The 16,535-nt window shown below is 47.9% G+C and overlaps 1 protein-coding gene across 4 annotated transcripts in view; it reads left to right on the forward strand.

Moving 5' to 3' along the window:
* Window positions 1-1,453: 1,453 nt before the first annotated feature.
* The window catches only part of katnip (katanin interacting protein), a 333,986-nt gene continuing 318,904 nt past the window's right edge, over window positions 1,454-16,535 (forward strand). For 2 of the 4 annotated variants that reach the window (XM_072480758.1, XM_072480762.1), the window contains exon 1: window positions 14,539-14,560. In XM_072480758.1, the coding sequence (XP_072336859.1) occupies window positions 14,554-14,560 (7 nt within the window). In that variant the 5' untranslated portion in view covers window positions 14,539-14,553. Of the gene's footprint in view, window positions 1,500-14,522; window positions 14,561-16,535 lie in introns of those variants that run through there. The other 2 variants (XM_072480763.1, XM_072480761.1) reach the window with 2 other exon arrangements.

Below are 16,535 nucleotides of genomic sequence, written 5' to 3' on the forward strand. Positions count from 1 at the left end.
TCTGCCGATCCTGTAAGATATTGATTTCCATTGCCATCACAGTGGACTGCTCCTCTTGTTCCCCGCCAGCTCCTGCAACTTTTGGATCACCTGTCTCTGGTCGACCACCTCCTTAATCGAGGCCACCGCTCGGGTCAGGTCCTCCGCACACTGCTTACGATGCCGGTCGAACTTCTCATCCAAGTATTTAACCCACTGATCCATCGTCCAGTGAGCTAGTGTGGTCGAACTCTGCTTCTCTGCTATTGCATCCACCAAATTCTGAACTTCACTTCCAACCTACTTTTGATTTCTTCTTTTACGATTGTTTCTTGGGCGCAGCTCCATAAACTAGGGGTCCTCCTCTTTTCCTCTCGCTTTTATCCACTTATGTTAAAACATTCCCATGGGAAATCCAGTTTAAAAGCCGTTAAAAAACACTAAAAGTGGGAGCTGCTAAATATGCGACCGTTCACTCCATGGTCACCACAGGAAGTCTCCTCAGCCTCACTGTTAACCACCCGGCCAATCTTTGTGTCATCCGCAAACTTACTGATCTTAACCCCACATAGTCATCTATGTCATTTATATAAATGACAAACAATAGGGGACAAAGCACAGATTCCTGTGGTACGCCAGTGGACATTGGCTTCCAATATTAAAGCAGCAGTCTATCATCATCCTCTGTCTCCTACAACTAAGCCAATTTTGAACCCACCTTATCAAGTTACCCTGTATCCCATGTGGGACCTTGTCAAAGGCTTTTGCTGAAATCAATATAAACCACGTCAACTGCATTACCTTCACCTACACACCTGGTCACCTCAAAAATTCATTCAAATTTGTTAGGTATGACCTCCTTCTGACAAAGCCATGCTGACTATTCCTGATCAAACCTTGCCTTTCCTAGTGGAGATAGATCCTCTCCTTCAGAATCTTCTCCAGTAGTTTCCCAACCACTGACGTGAGACTCACTGGTCTGTAGTTCCCTGGCTCATCTCGAAAACCTTTCTTAAATATTGTGACCATATTAGCTGTTCTCCAGTCCTCTGGCACTTACCTGTGGCCAGAGAGGAATTAAAAATTTGGGTCAAAGCCCCTGCAAACTCCTCTCTTGCCTCTCACAGCACCATGGGACCAATTCATTCGGACCTGGAGATTTGTCCACTTTTAAGCCTGCCTACACCTCCAATTCCTTGTCATTCCCAATGATAATTTTCTCAAGAACCTCACAGTCTGTCTCCCTGAGTTCCATATCGACCTCCTCATTCTCTTGGGTGTATATGGTAATTAGAGTAGCGGTTAGTGGAATTCTTTGGGACATGAGGAAGATTCACAGGGAGTTCCCCTGGGGTCAGTGTTAGAACCTTGATATATATTAATCATGTCGACCTTTGCTTATAGGACACAACTTCAAAATTTGGGGATGACACGAAACGTGGAATCATTGTGAACTATGAGAAGAATAGTGTAGAACTTCAAAAGGACATCGGCAGTTTGGTGGACTGGGCGGACAAGTGGTAGGTGAATTTATTTTCAGAGAAGTAAGCAGTGATTTATATTAATCAGAAGATGATGTCCAGATGCCGACGTTGGACTGGGGTGAGCACAGTAAGAAGTCTTACAACACCAGGTTAAAGTCCAACATGTTTGTTTCAAATCACTAGCTTTTGGAGCACTGCTCCTTCCAAGGAGTGCTCCGAAAGCTAGTGATTCGAAACAAACGTGTTGGACTTTAACCTGGTGTTGTAAGACTTCTTACTGTAATCAGAAGATGGTAGAAGGGCAATATGGAGAGGTACAGGAAAAGAGGGACTTGGATGCATATGTGCATAAATCATTGAATGTGGCAGGACGGGTTGAGTGTGAGGTTAATAAAGAATACAACTTTCTGAATATAGGCACAGAGTTTTATTATGAAAGTCACATTTACTTCTTTGGAGTGTGAGAGGTTAGGAAATCCAAATCCTAACAGATCGCGGAGACCCCACGCATGTACAAATGTAGCCAGTTAAAATGGCTAACTCCCGATTAGAAGGGACAAACCCCAATTTAAAATGGCAAACGGAAGAGGCTGATGGGAAAATCAGCCAACAGGTCTCAAACAGGCAGCTGCAGGTAAAACTGTGTATTCGCCTCTGGGGAGGCCAGACAGAATCGATACGTTTGGTATGTTGCCTCCCAGGTGCAAGGGTGCGTGATGTCTCGGATCGTGTTTTCCGGTTCCTTAGGGGGGAGGGGGAGCAGCCCCAAGTCGTGGTCCACATTGGCACTAACGACATAGGTAGGAAAGGGGACAAGGATGTCAGGCAGGCTTTCAGGGAGCTAGGATGGAAGCTCAGAACTAGAACAAACAGAGTTGTTATCTCTGGGTTGTTGCCCGTGCCACGTGATAGTGAGATGAGGAATAGGGAGAGAGAGCAATTAAACACGTGGCTACAGGGATGGTGCAGGTGGGAGGGATTCAGATTTCTGGATAACTGGGCTCTTTCTGGGGAAGGTGGGACCTCTACAGACAGGATGGTCTACATCTGAACCTGAGGGGCACAAATATCCTGGGGGGGAGATTTGTTAGTGCTCCTTGGGGGGGTTTAAACTAATTCAGCAGGGGCATGGGAACCTGGATTGTAGTTTTAGGGTAAGGGAGAATGAGAGTATAGAGGTCAGGAGCACAGATTTGACATCGCAGGAGGGGGCCAGTGTTCAGGTAGGTGGTTTGAAGTGTGTCTACTTCAATGCCAGGAGTATACGAAATAAGGTAGGGGAACTGGCAGCATGGGTTGGTACCTGGGACTTCGATGTTGTGGCCATTTCGGCGACATGGATAGAGCAGGGACAGGAATGGATGTTGCAGGTTCCGGGGTTTAGGTGTTTTAGTAAGCTCAGAGAAAGAGGCAAAAGAGGGGGAGGTGTGGCGCTGCTAGTCAAGAGCAGTATTACGGTGGCGGAGAGGATGCTAGATGGGGACTCATCGTCCGAGGTAGTATGGGCTGAGGTTAGAAACATGAAAGGAGAGGTCACACTGTTGGGAGTCTTCTATAGGCCTCCAAATAGTTCTAGGGATGTAGAGGAAAGGATGGCGAGGATGATCCTGGATAAGAGCGAAAGTAACAGGGTAGTTATTATGGGAGACTTTAACTTTCCAAATATTGACTGGAAAAGATATAGTTCGAGTACATTAGATGGGTCGTTTTTTGTACGGTGTGTGCAGGAGGGTTTCCTGACACAATATGTTGACAGGCCAACAAGAGGCGAGGCCACGTTGGATTTGGTTTTGGGTAATGAACCAGGCCAGGTGTTGGATTTGGAGGTAGGAGAGCACTTTGGGGACAGTGACCACAATTCGGTGACGTTTACGTTAATGATGGAAAGGGATAAGTATACACCGCAGGGCAAGAGTTATAGCTGGGGGAAGGGCAATTATGATGCCATTAGACGTGACTTGGGGGGGATAAGGTGGAGAAGTAGGCTGCAAGTGTTGGGCACACTGGATAAGTGGAGCTTGTTCAAGGATCAGCTACTGCGTGTTCTTGATAAGTATGTACCGGTCAGGCAGGGAGGAAGGCGTCGAGCGAGGGAACCGTGGTTTACCAAAGAAGTGGAATCTCTTGTTAAGAGGAAGAAGGAGGCCTATGTGAAGATGAGGTGTGAAGTTTCAGTTGGGGCGATCAATAGTTACAAGGTAGCGAGGAAGGATCTAAAGAGAGAGCTAAGACGAGCAAGGAGGGGACATGAGAAGTATTTGGCAGGTAGGATCAAGGAAAACCCAAAAGCTTTCTATAGGTATGTCAGGAATAAGCGAATGACTAGGGAAAGAGTAGGACCAGTCAAGGACAGGGATGGGAAGTTGTGTGTGGAGTCTGAAGAGATAGGCGAGATACTAAATGAATATTTTTCGTCAGTATTCACTCAGGAAAAAGATAATGTTGTGGAGGAGAATGCTGAGACCCAGGCTAATAGAATAGATGGCTTTGAGGTACGTAGGGAAGAGGTGTTGGCAATTCTGGACAGGCTGAAAATAGATAAGTCCCCGGGACCTGATGGGATTTATCCTAGGATTCTCTGGGAGGCCAGGGAAGAGATTGCTGGACCTTTGGCTTTGATTTTTATGTCATCATTGGCTACAGGAATAGTGCCAGAGGACTGGAGGATAGCAAATGTGGTCCCTTTGTTCAAAAAGGGGAGCAGAGACAACCCCGGCAACTATAGACCGGTGAGCCTCACGTCTGTCTTGGAGGGGATTATAAGAGACAAGATTTATAATCATCTAGATAGGAATAATATGATCAGGGATAGTCAGCATGGCTTTGTGAAGGGTAGGTCATGCCTCACAAACCTTATCGAGTTCTTTGAGAAGGTGACTGAACAGGTAGATGAGGGTAGAGCAGTTGATGTGGTGTATATGGATTTCAGCAAAGCGTTTGATAAGGTTCCCCAGGGTAGGCTATTGCAGAAAATACGGAGGCTGGGGATTGAGGGTGATTTAGAGATGTGGATCAGAAATTGGCTAGCTGAAAGAAGACAGAGGGTGGTGGTTGATGGGAAATGTTCAGAATGGAGTTCAGTTACAAGTGGAGTACCACAAGGATCTGTTCTGGGGCTGTTGCTGTTTGTCATTTTTATCAATGACCTAGAGGAAGGCGCAGAAGGGTGGGTGAGTAAATTTGCAGACAATACTAAAGTCGGTGGTGTTGTCGATAGTGTGGAAGGATGTAGCAGGTTACAGAGGGATATAGATAAGCTGCAGAGCTGGGCTGAGAGGTGGAAAATGGAGTTTAATGTAGAGAAGTGTGAGGTGATTCACTTTGGAAGGAATAACAGGAATGCGGAATATTTGGCTAATGGTAAAGTTCTTGGAAGTGTGGATGAGCAGAGGGATCTAGGTGTCCATGTACATAGATCCCTGAAAGTTGCCACCCAGGTTGATAGGGTTGTGAAGAAGGCCTATGGAGTGTTGGCCTTTATTGGTAGAGGGATTGAGTTTCGGAGTCAGGAGGTCATGTTGCAGCTGTACAGAACTCTGGTACGGCCGCATTTGGAGTATTGCGTACAGTTCTGGTCACCGCATTATAGGAAGGACGTGGAGGCTTTGGAGCGGGTGCAGAGGAGATTTACCAGGATGTTGCCTGGTATGGAGGAAAGGCTGATGGACTTGAGGTTGTTTTCGTTGGAGAGAAGAAGGTTAAGAGGAGACTTAATAGAGGCATACAAAATGATCAGGGGGTTGGATAGGGTGGACAGTGAGAGCCTTCTCCCGCGGATGGAAATGGCTGGCACGAGGGGACATAGCTTTAAACTGAGGGGTAATAGATATAGGACAGAGGTCAGAGGTAGGTTCTTTACGCAAAGAGTAGTGAGGCCGTGGAATGCCCTACCTGCTACAGTAGTGAACTCGCCAACATTGAGGGCATTTAAAAGTTTATTGGATAAACATATGGACGATAATGGCATAGTGTAGGTTAGATGGCTTTTGTTTCGGTGCAACATCATGGGCCGAAGGGCCTGTACTGCGCTGTATCGGTCTATGTTCTATGTTCTATGTTCTATGATACCTGCAGCCATCAGCATAACAACACACCAGCCATCTGAATATTAAGTAGCAATCCCCAGGATCAATGTGCAACAAATTAGACACACAAAGCCAACCCAGACTTTTCGGCGCCAGCAGGAGCCTACACAAAGAGAGGTGAACGACCACCCCAAAACTGCCCATCAATCAAGGAATCGCTCCAGCATTGGAGAATATCGAACCAAGTGATTGGGACGAAGTCCAATCACTTGGAACCGGGTACAGGGTCCGCCCCGAAAGGCGGGAAGAACCTGGGGACTATAAGTATAGAGTCCAAGTTCAAATCGACCCTTCTTCACCCTTCTTCTCCTCTCTCCATCCTTCGAGACCCTTCTGCTGACCTTCTGCAACAGCCGCTAAAATCGTATGTCTTACTTCAACGCTCGCTACGAGATAGGCGCTCCTGGCTAACGACCTGTACCAGCTTTGAATCCCGCAGGCTCAGAACCCATACGAAAGGCCATTCGTTTCCCTGACCTGGTGGGCCATTTCCAAAGTTAAGTATTGGCCTGTTAGTTGTAGGATGTAGCTTAGAAGTAGAATTAATGTGTAAGTATTGATTACTGTATATAATAAATGTGCGTTGATTTAACTCTTACTAAGCGGTGTGTTGGATTATTGATCATTACTCGGACTTGAACCACGTTGCGGTATCAGAAAGATACCTGGCGACTCAAGAGCAAAGGTGATAGAACAAGAGCAATTAAACTAAGGCTAAAACGAGCAACACAGACCAGCAGTCGGCAACATGTGTACAGTTCTGCAGTGTAAGTTCTTCAGGCCCAATGTGCCTGCGAATAAAGAAAGAAAGGGAAAATGGCGTGAAATCCATGTCATATGACTGGAAGCAGAGTGCTATTGAAGATAAGAGTCCTAGACAATGTAAGGTGAGATGAGACATGGAGAGAACCCAAAGGGAGAGGGGATAGCGAGAGGCCCTAGTTAAGATAAAAAGAGGGGAGCAGGAAAAGAGGCTCCAAACAGCATAACGGCTGTGGTGAGCAAACCTTAAGTGAAAAGGGCTCAGGAGACGACGTGCCAATCTGAAAAGGAGCAGAGTTGATGATTCTCTGCTCTGGGTCATTGGGGAAAAGGTACCCATTTGGAGCAGTAGTGTTCAGTCCAATGCAGCTGAAGTGTTCAAGTTATGTTTGTGAGTCGGTGCTCAAGTGTCTCTCTGGGAATCCGGGTGAACAGAATCACTGGAGATGAGATTTAAACCCTGCAAATGGCCATTGTTGATGCAATCTGAATTGTACTCACTGTTGGAGAGAATTCCTAGGTTAGATCTTCGAAGATAAAGATGGCAATCCTTTGTGAGAGAGAGAGACATTTAGTGAGATTATTTTACTCACAGCATTGGCTGGTGTCTTGATGCCTGGTTGAGAAATCCATGGACTCTGTCTTGGTCATATCTGCCCATGTATTGTGCAGTGTGGTGTGTTCAACCACACTTTGTTTGTTAATTCCTTAGTACTTTATATTTACCCTGAATTTGAGAGTACAAGATGGATTTGGAAATTGGTTTATCTTTCTGGCTTTTATAGTGAAGATAATTTTTGTTTGTTCAAAACTCGTTGAATCATGTGGGTTGTCGGGAATGAGTTTTATGTGTGGGATTTTAGGGAGTGGGTCTTTGGGGTTCGATTTTTTTGTGTGGTTTGTGAGGGTGATTTTTTTGTGTGTGGTTTTGGGGCTGGGTCTTTTGTATGTGGTTAATGTGGTATTCTCATCAATGTAAGAACTGCAAAGGTTAATGAAATGTATAACTCAACCACTAAAGGCATTGATGCTGAGACTTATGGGTGAGAGGTTGAGGAGAAGGCTAGAGAGTAGACTAAAGGAAAGGTAGTGTGAGTGAGAGCAGATCATAGTTAATGTTATAGTGTAGAGATTAGTAGCAGATGAGTGTAGATTATATATAGATTATTATTTAGGAGTACGTGCCAAATCCAAATTAGTAGTGTAAATAAATTTATAGCGTTGCTCAAGTTAAAGCTCTTTTGTGGCTTTTGTGAACACGACACCAACCATCCTGAATTTAGCAACACAAAGAACAACACAGTTAGAGGTGGGCTTTTTGTGTATAGTTGCGTGGAGCTGAGTTTGTGGCGATGGGTCTTTTGTTCAATTAGTGGGGCACGGGTTGTGGGGGTGGGATTTTGTGTGGTTTTTGGGAGGTGCTTTTTTGTATAGATTTTGGGGGTGGTTTTATGTGTGGTGTTTGGATTGGGTTTGTGCTTTATTTGTGGGATTTTTGAGAGGGTTTTCGCGGTGGGTCTGCAGATCATTTGTGTGGATTTTGTGTGTGATGTTTGGAGGGGGTTTGTGTGTGGTTTAGAGGCAATACGGTGGCATAGTGGTTTGTACTGTTGCCTCACATCACCAGGAACCTGGGTTCAACCACAGCTTTGAGTGACTGTATGGAGTTTGCACGTTCTCCCCGTGTCTGCATGGGTTTCCTCCGGGTGCTCCGGCTTCCTCCCACAGTCCAACGATGTGCGAGTTAGGTGGATTGGCTATTCTAAATTGCCCCCATGTGGGATTGTGGGGATAGGGCGAGGGAGTGGGTGGGTGTAGGGTGCTCTTTCAGAGGGTCGGTGCAGACTTCATGGGCCAATTAAACTCCTTCTGCACTGTAGGGGTTCTATGGTTTTATGGATGTACAAGCCAGGTGGGGTTACAGGGACGGGGCCGGGGCCAGACCCTGGGTAGCCCAAAAGGGTCGGTACAGACTCGATGGACCGAGTTGCCTCCTTCTGCACTGTAGGGATTCTATCAGTGGCTTTTGTGTGAAATTTTGAGTCAGATTTTTGTGAGGATTTGAGGTGGTTTGTTGGTTTTTGGAGGTATTTTGTGGGTGTTTTGGGGATATTTGTGAGTATTTTGGGAGGGTTTTGGGGGTGTGTCTTTGCGGGGGATGATTTTTGGGGGGGAGGGATGTTTTTTGTGGGGTGTTTTTTGGGGGAGGGATGTTTTTCGGGGGGTTTTGGGGGGGAGGGATGTTTTTGGGGGTGTTTTTTGGGGGGAGGTAGGATGTTTTGGGGGGGGTTGGATTTTTTGGGGGGAGGGATGTTTTGAGGGGTTTGGGTTTTTGGTGGGAAGGGATGTTTTGGTGGGATTGGGTTTTTTTTGGAGGGGGAGGGATCTTTTGGGGGTTTGGGTTTCTTTGAGGGGAGGAATGTTTTGGGCGGGGTTTGTGTTTTTTGGGGGGGAGGGATGTTTTGGGGGGTGTTCTTTGGGGGGACGGATGTTTTGGGGAGTTTGGTTTTTTGGGGGATGTTTGGGCGGGTTTGGGGTGCAAGGGTGCTTTGGCGGTGTTTTTGGGGGGCTGGGATGTTTTGGGGGGTTTGGGATATTTTGGGGTGGGATGTTTTGGGGGCTTGGTTTTTATTTGGGGGAGGGAGATTTTTGGTGGGTGTTTTTAGGGAGGAGTGATTTTTTTGGGTGGTGTTTTTTTTGGGGGGAGGGATGTTTTGGGAGGTTTGGTATTTTTTTGGGGGGAGGGATATTTCGGGAGGTTGGTTTTTTGGGGGAGGGATGTTTTGGCGGGTTTGGGTTTTTTAGGGGAGGGATGTGTTGGGGGTTTGGGTTTTTGGGGAGGGATGTTTTGGGGGTTTGGGCTTTTTGGGGGAGGAATGTTTTGGGTTTTTTGGGGGAGAGGGATGTTTTGGGGGGTCTGGGTTTTTTGGAGGGATGTTTTGGGGGGGTTGTGTTTTTTTGGGCGAGGGATGTTTGGGGGGTGGTTGGGCGGACGGATGGTCTGGGTAGTTTAGGTTTTTTTGCGTTGAGGGATATTTTGGGGGGGTTGGGTTTTATGGGGGCAGGGATGTTTTGGGGGATTGTTTTTTTTGGGGGAGGGATATTTTTGGGGTTATTTCTTGGGGAGGGATGGTTTGGGGGGTTGGGTTTTTTGGGGGGAGGGATGCTTTGGGTGGTTTGGGTTTTTGGGGTGGAGGAATGTTTTGGCGGGTTTGGGTTTTTTGGGGAGGGATGTTTTGGGGGATTGGGTTTTATGGGGGCAGGGATGTTTTGGGGGATTGTTTTTTTGGGGGAGGGATATTTTTGGGGTTATTTCTTGGGGGAGGGATGGTTTGGGGGTTCGGTTTTTTGGGGGGAGGGATGCTTTGTGTGGTTTGGGTTTTTGGGGTGGAGGGATGTTTTGGCGGGTTTGGGTTTTTTGGGGGGAGGGATGTTTTGGGGAGGGTTTGTGTTTTTTGGGGGAGGGATGCTTTGCGGGGTTTGGGTTTTTGGGGTGGAGGGATGTTTTGGCGGGTTTGGGCTTTTTGGGGGGAGGGATGTTTTGGGGAAGGTTTGGGTTTTTGGGGTGGAGGGATGTTTTGGGAGGTTTTTTTGGTGGGGAGGGATGTTTTGGGGAGGGTTTGGGTTTTTGGGGTTGAGGGATGTTTTGGTGTGTTTGGGATTTTTTGAGGAAGGGATGTTTTGGGAGGTTTTTTTTTGGGGGGGGAGGGATGTTTCGGGGGGGTTGGATTTTTTGGGGGGAGGGATGTTTTGGCGGGTTTGTTTTTTGGGGGAGGGATGTTTTGGGGGATTTGTGTTTTTTTTGGGAGGAATGATTTGGGGAGGTTGGGTTTTTGGGGGGGAGGGATGCTTTGGGGGTTACGGTTTTTTGGGGTGGAGGGATGTTTTGGGTGGTTTGGGTATTTTGGGGGAGGGATGTTTTGGGGGATTTGGGTTTTTGGGGTGGAGGGATGTTTTTGGGGGGTTGGGTTTTTAAGGGGAAGGGATGTTTTGGGGGTTACGGTTTTTTGGGGTGGAGTGTTGTTTTGGGTGGTTTGGGTTTTTTGGGGGAGTGATGTTTTGGGGGGTTTGGGTTTTTTGGGGGAGGGATGTTTTGGGGGGTTTGGGTTTTTGGGGTGGAGGGATGTTTTGGGGGGGTTGGGTTTTTAAGGGAAAGGGATGTTTTGGGGGTTGGGTTTTTTGGGGTGGGGGATGTTTGGGGGTTTGGGTTTTTGGGGTGGAGGGATGTTTTGGGAGGTTTGGGATTTTTGGGGGGGGGATGTTTTGAGGTGTTTGGTTTTTTTGGGGGGGAGGGAGAGATGTTTTGTGCCTGGTGTTTTTTTGGATAGGGATGTTTTGGGGGAATTGGGTTTTTTGGGGGAGGGATGTTTTTGGGTGGTTTGGGTTTTTTTCAGAGGAGGGATGTTTTGGGAGGGGTTTGGGTTTTAGGGGTTGAAGGATGTTTTGGGGAGGGTTTGGTTTTTTGTGGGGAGGGATGTTTTTGGGGGTTGGGGTTTTAAGGGGGAGGGATGTTTGGGGGGGGGGGGTTGGGGGGAGGGATGTTTTTGCAGGGGTTGGGTTTTTGGGGGGAGAGATGTTTTGGGGGGCTGGGATTTTAAGGGGGAGGGATGCTTTGGGGGTGTTGGGTTTTTGGGGTTGAGAGATGTTTTGGGGGGTATGTTTTTTGGGGGGGAGGGATGTTTTGGGGGTTGGGTTTTTAAGGGGGAGGGATGCTTTGTGGGGAGTTGGGTTTTTGGGGTGGAGAGATGTTTTGGGGGGTTTGCATTTTTAACGTGAAGGGTTGTTTGGGGAGATTTGGGTTTTTATTGGGGGAGGGATGTTTAGTGGGGCGTGTTTTCTTGGGGGAGGGATGTTTAGTGGGGGGTGCTTTCTTGGGGGAGGGATGTTTTGGGGGAGGGGTGTTTTGGGGATTTGGGTTTTTTGGGGGGAGGGATGTTTTTGCGGTTTGGGTTTTTGAGGTGGATGTTTTGGGGGGCTTTGGGGGGAGGGATATTTGGGGGATTTTGGTTTTTGGGGGAATGGAAGTTTTGGGGGTTTGGCCTTTTTTTGGGGGAGGGATGTTTTGGGGGGGTTGGGTTTTTGGGGGGGAGGGATGTTTTGGCGGATTTGGGTTGTTTTGGGGGATTTGGTTTTTTATTGGGGGAGGGATGTTTTGGGGGCAGGATGATTTGAGGGGTTTGGGTTTTTGGGGGAGGGATGTTTTGGGGGAGGGATGTTTTGGGGGGGGTTGGGATTTTTGAGGAGGCTGTTTTGAGGTGTTTGGATTTTTTTTTGGGGGGTGAAATGTTTTGTGTCTGGTGTTTTTTTGGATAGGGATGTTTTGGGGAATTGGGTTTTTTGGGGGAGGGATGTTTCTGGGGGGTTTGGGTTTTTTGGGGGAGGGGTGTTTTGAGTTTTTTTAAGGGGGGTGGGTTTTCATTGGGGGAGGGATGTTTTGGGTGGGTTGGGTTTTTTGGGTAGGGATATTTTGGTGAGTTTGGGTTTTTTGGGAATGGATGTTTTGGGGGGTTTGGGTTTTTTGGGAAGGGATGTGTTCAGGGGCTGGGGTTTTGTGGAGGGAGGGATGTTTTGGGAGGTTTGAGTTTTTTTAGGGGGTGTTGGTTTTTTTTTGGAGGGAGGGATGTTTGAGTTTTATTAAGGGTGGTTCGTTTTTTTTTGGGGGGGTGGGATGTTTTGGTTGAGTTGGGTTTTTTGGGGAGGGATGTGTTCAAGGGCTGGGTTTTTTTCACGGGAGGGATATTTGGGGGGGTTTGTATTTTTTTGGGGAGGGTGTTTTGGGGTTTGGGTCTTTTTGACGGGAGGGATGTTTGGGGGGGATTTTGGGGGAGGGATGTTTTGGCGAGGGGGTTGGGTTTTTTGTGGGGAGGGATGTTTTGGGGAGTTTGGGTTTTTTGGGGGGGGAGGGATGTATTGGGGGGCTGGTTTTTTTTGGGTGTATGGATGTTTTGGGAGGTTTTTTTTGGGGGGAGGGTTGTTTTGGGGGGCTTGGGTTTTTGAGGGGAGCGATGTTTTGGGGGGGTTGGGATTTTGGGGGGGGAGGGATGTTTTGGGGGGTTTGGATTTTTGGGGGGAGGGATGTTTTTGGGGGTTTGGGTTTTTGCAGGGAGGGATGTTTTGGGAGGGTTGTGTTTTTTAGGGGAGGGATGTTATGGGGGGGGATTTTTTGGGGGTTTGTGTTTTTTTGGAGGGAGGGATGTTTTGGGGGGGTTGGGTTTTTTGGGGGGAGGAACGTTTTGGCGGATTTGGGTTGTTTTGTGGGGGATGTTTTGGGGGATTTGGTTTTTTGGGGGCAGGGAAGTTTTGAGGCTTTGGGCTTTTTGGGGGGGAAGGGATGTTTGGGGGGTTTGGGGGGAAGGATGTTTTGGTGGGGTTGGGTTTTTTGCGGGAGGGATGTTTTGGGGGGGTTTGGGGGAGGGATGTTTTGGGGGGTTTTGGGGGGCACGGATGGTTTGGGCAGTTTAGTTTTTTTTGGGGTGAGGGGTATTTTGGGGAGGGTTGGGTTTTATGGGGGCAGGGATGTTTTGGGGGATTGGGCTTTTTGGGGGGAGGGATGTTTTTGGGGTTATTTTTGGGGGGCTGTTTTTTTGGGGGGGAGGGGTGTTTTGGGTATTTGGGTTTTTTGTGGAGGGGCGTTTTGGGGGGTTTGGGTTTTTATTGGGGAGGGATGTTTTGGGGGCAGGATGATTTGAGGGGTTTGGGTTTTTGGGGGAGGGATGTTTTGGGGGGAGGGATGTTTTGGGGGGGGTTGGGATTTTTGAGGGGGAGGGATGTTTTGGGGGGGGGTTGGGATTTTTTGGAGGAGTGATGTTTGGGGGGGGTTGGGTTTTTGCACGGAGGGATGTTTTGGGGGGGTTGTGTTTTTTAGGGGAGGAATGTTATGGGGGGGTTGGGATTTTTTGGGGGTTTGTGTTTTTTTGGAGGGAGGGATGTTTTGAGGGGGTTGGGTTTTTTGGGGGGAGGGACTTTTTGGCAGATTTGGGTTGTTTTGGGGGGGATGTTTTGAGGGATTTGTTTTTTTGGGGGCAGGGAAGTTTTGAGGCTTTGGGCTTTTTGGGGGGAGGAGGGATGTTTGGGGGGGGGTTTGGGGGGAAGGATGTTTTGGGGGGGTTGGGATTTTTGCGGGAGGGATGTTTTGGGGGGGAGGGATGTTTTGGTGTTTCTTTGGATAGGGATGTTTTGGGGGAATTGGGTTTTTTGGGGAGGGATGTTTTGGGGGGGAAGGATGTTTGGGGGGGTTGGGATTTTTGGGGGAGGGATGTTTCTGGGGGTTTGGGTTTTCTGGGGGAGGGGTATTTGGGTTTTTGAGGGATGTTTTGGGTGGGTTGGGATTTTTGGGGAGAAGGATGTTTTGGGGGGGGTTGAGATTTTTTGGGGAGGGATGTTTTTGGGGGTTTGGGTTTTTGCGGGGATGGATGTTTTTGGGGGGATTGGGATTTTTTGGAGGAGTGATGTTTGGGTTTTTGCAGGGAGGGATGTTTTGGGGGGGATTTTGTTTTTTCGGGGAGGAATGTTGGGATTTTTGGGGGGTTTATGTTTTTTTGGAGGGAGGGATGTTTGGGGGATTTGGGTTTTTTGGGGGGATGTATTGGGGGTTTGGGATTTTTCTGGGGAGTTGTGTTTTTGGGGGGGATGTTTACAGGGAGTTGGTTTTTTGGGAGGGATGTTTTGGGGGATAGGTTTTTTGGGGGGGCTGTTTTGGGAGGGTTTTTTTTGGGGGGGTGATGTTTTGGGGGGCTCGGGTTTTTTCTTTGGCAGGAGGGATGTTTTGGGGATTTGGAGGGTTTTCTTTGGGGGGTGTTTTGGGAGGTTTGGGGTTTTTTCTTTGGGGGGTGTTTTGAGAGGTTTGGGTTTTTTGAGTGGAGGGATATTTTGGGGCGTTCGGTTTTTTTGGGGGGGGATTTTGATGGGGAGTTGTTTTTATGGGGGGGTTATGTTTAGGGAGGTTTGGGGGTGATGTTTTCGGGGGTTTGGGCTTTTTCTTTGGGGAGAGGGTTTTTTTTGGGGGGAGGGATGTTTTGGGAATCTTTTTTTGGGGGGGTGGAGGGATGTCTTGGGGGTTTGGGTTTTTTCTTTTTGGGGGGATGTTTTGGGAGGTTTGGGGTTTTTTTTGCGGGGGGGGGGGGGGGGCGACTCCCGCTCTACTCTCGTTGTCCCGAGTAGCGGAAATTGGCTGACTTCGAGCGGAAATACAATGTGATTGGCTGTTGCCGCCGTTACCAACACTGAGCGGGGGTGAGGAGAGGATGAAGGGTGAGTGAGTGAGTGTGATAGGAATAGGGCCGAGAGAGAGAGTGCCCACAGTGGGGCCCGGGGAGAGCCGGAGTGGGTGATCGGGGAGTAAGAGAGGGCCGACCCGGGGGCAGTGAGAGAGACGCACACAGACTCCCAACTCGGGGGGAGAGTGAGAGTCTGGACCCCCACACCGGAGAGAGACAGAGAGAGGTCACCTCCTGTCCGGGACAGAGAGAGACCCTGATCCCGGGGAGAGAGCGGGAGCCGGTGGGAGCCGCAGCCCCGGGCCGGGCTCCCTGTGTTTCGCTGCTGTTCTGTCCGTTGCTATGACCGCAGTGGGTGTGAGTCAGGGAGTGTTAGTGACAGGGAGATTGTCAACTCTGACATTCTCTGCACACTCCGCAAACTGACCCTTACAAACCGCACTTTCCATCAGGCTGAAGGTCTGACCCTTTAATTCTGTCAGTCTCACTCAGGACTTTAAGTCCAGTCAATAATATGGGATCTTGTACAGGAAGCAGAATTGCATTTATATAGCACCTATAATGTTGTGAAATATTCTAAGATACTTTTATAGAAGCATTATTTAATAAAATGTCATGGTATCGACACCTAAAGCCATTGGGACGGAACCAAAAGCTTGCTGAAGTGATAGATTTTGGGCCAAAGCAGCTGAAGACATGGCTGCCAGGAATGAAGTGATGAAATATAGAAAATAGGAGCAGGAGGAGGCCATTCGGCCCTTCAAGCTGCCCTGCCATGCATTATGATCATGGCTGATCATCCAACTCAATAGCCTAATCCCACTTCTTTCTTTGCTGTGCTATATCTAACTGCAATGTTTTGGCCTTAACTGCTTCCTGTGGTAACGAATTCCACAGGCCGACCACTCTGAAGAAATTTCTCCTCATCTCGGTCATAAATAGTTTACCCTGTATCCTCAGATTGTGACCCCTGGTTCTGGACACACCCACCTTCGGGAACATCCTTCCTGCATTGACCCTGTCTAATCCTGTTAGAATTTTATGTTTTTCTTATGAGATCCCCCCCTTTCCCCGCCCCTCTTTTTTCTGAACTCCAGCGATTCAATTTCTCCTCCTACATCCGTCCCGCCATCCCAGGAATTAGTCTGGTAAACCTTCGCTGCTCTCCCTCCAGAGCAAAAACATCCTTCCTCTGATAAGGAGACCAATACTGCATGCAATATTCCAGGTATGGCCTCACCAAGGCCCTGTATACTTGCAGCAAGACATCCCTGCTCCTATACTCGAATTCTCTTGCTATGAAGGCCAACACACCATTTGCCTTCTTTATCGCCTGCTGTACCTGCATGTTTACCTTCAAGACTGGTGAACGAGGGCACCACATTGTACATTCTTCTCTCCTAATTTATGGCCATTCAGAGAATAGTCTGACTTCCCGTTTATGCTACTGAAGTGAATAACCTCACATTTCTCAATTATACTGCATCTGCCATTCATTTGCCCACTCACTCAAATTGTCTGAATCACACTGAAGGATCTCGGCATCCTCCTTACAGCTCACCATCCCACACAACTTGGTGTCATCTGTAAATCTGGAGATATTAAATTTTTCTCCCTCCTCTAAATATATATTGTGAATAGCTGGAATCTGAGCACCGATCTTTGCGATATCCTCCTACTCACTGCCTGTCAATTTGAAAAAGACCCGTTAATTCCGACTCTTTGTTTCCTGTCTGCCAACCAGTTTTCTATCCATCTCCATACACCATTCCTAATCCCACGCGCTTTAATTTTACACGCTAATCTCATATGCGGGACTTTGTCAAAAGCCTTCTGAAAGTCCAAATATACCCCATTTACTGGCTCCCCCTCGTTAACTCTACGAGTTACATTCTCGAAGAATTTCAGTAGATTTGTCAAGCATGATTTCCCCTTCAGCAATCCGATCCTGCCACTATTTTCTAAGTGCTCTACCATCAAATCTTTGATAATGGATTCTAGAATTTTTC

The sequence above is a fragment of the Scyliorhinus torazame genome, chromosome 17 (assembly GCF_047496885.1).
Source record: "Scyliorhinus torazame isolate Kashiwa2021f chromosome 17, sScyTor2.1, whole genome shotgun sequence".
Classification (NCBI taxonomy): Eukaryota; Metazoa; Chordata; class Chondrichthyes; order Carcharhiniformes; family Scyliorhinidae; genus Scyliorhinus; species Scyliorhinus torazame.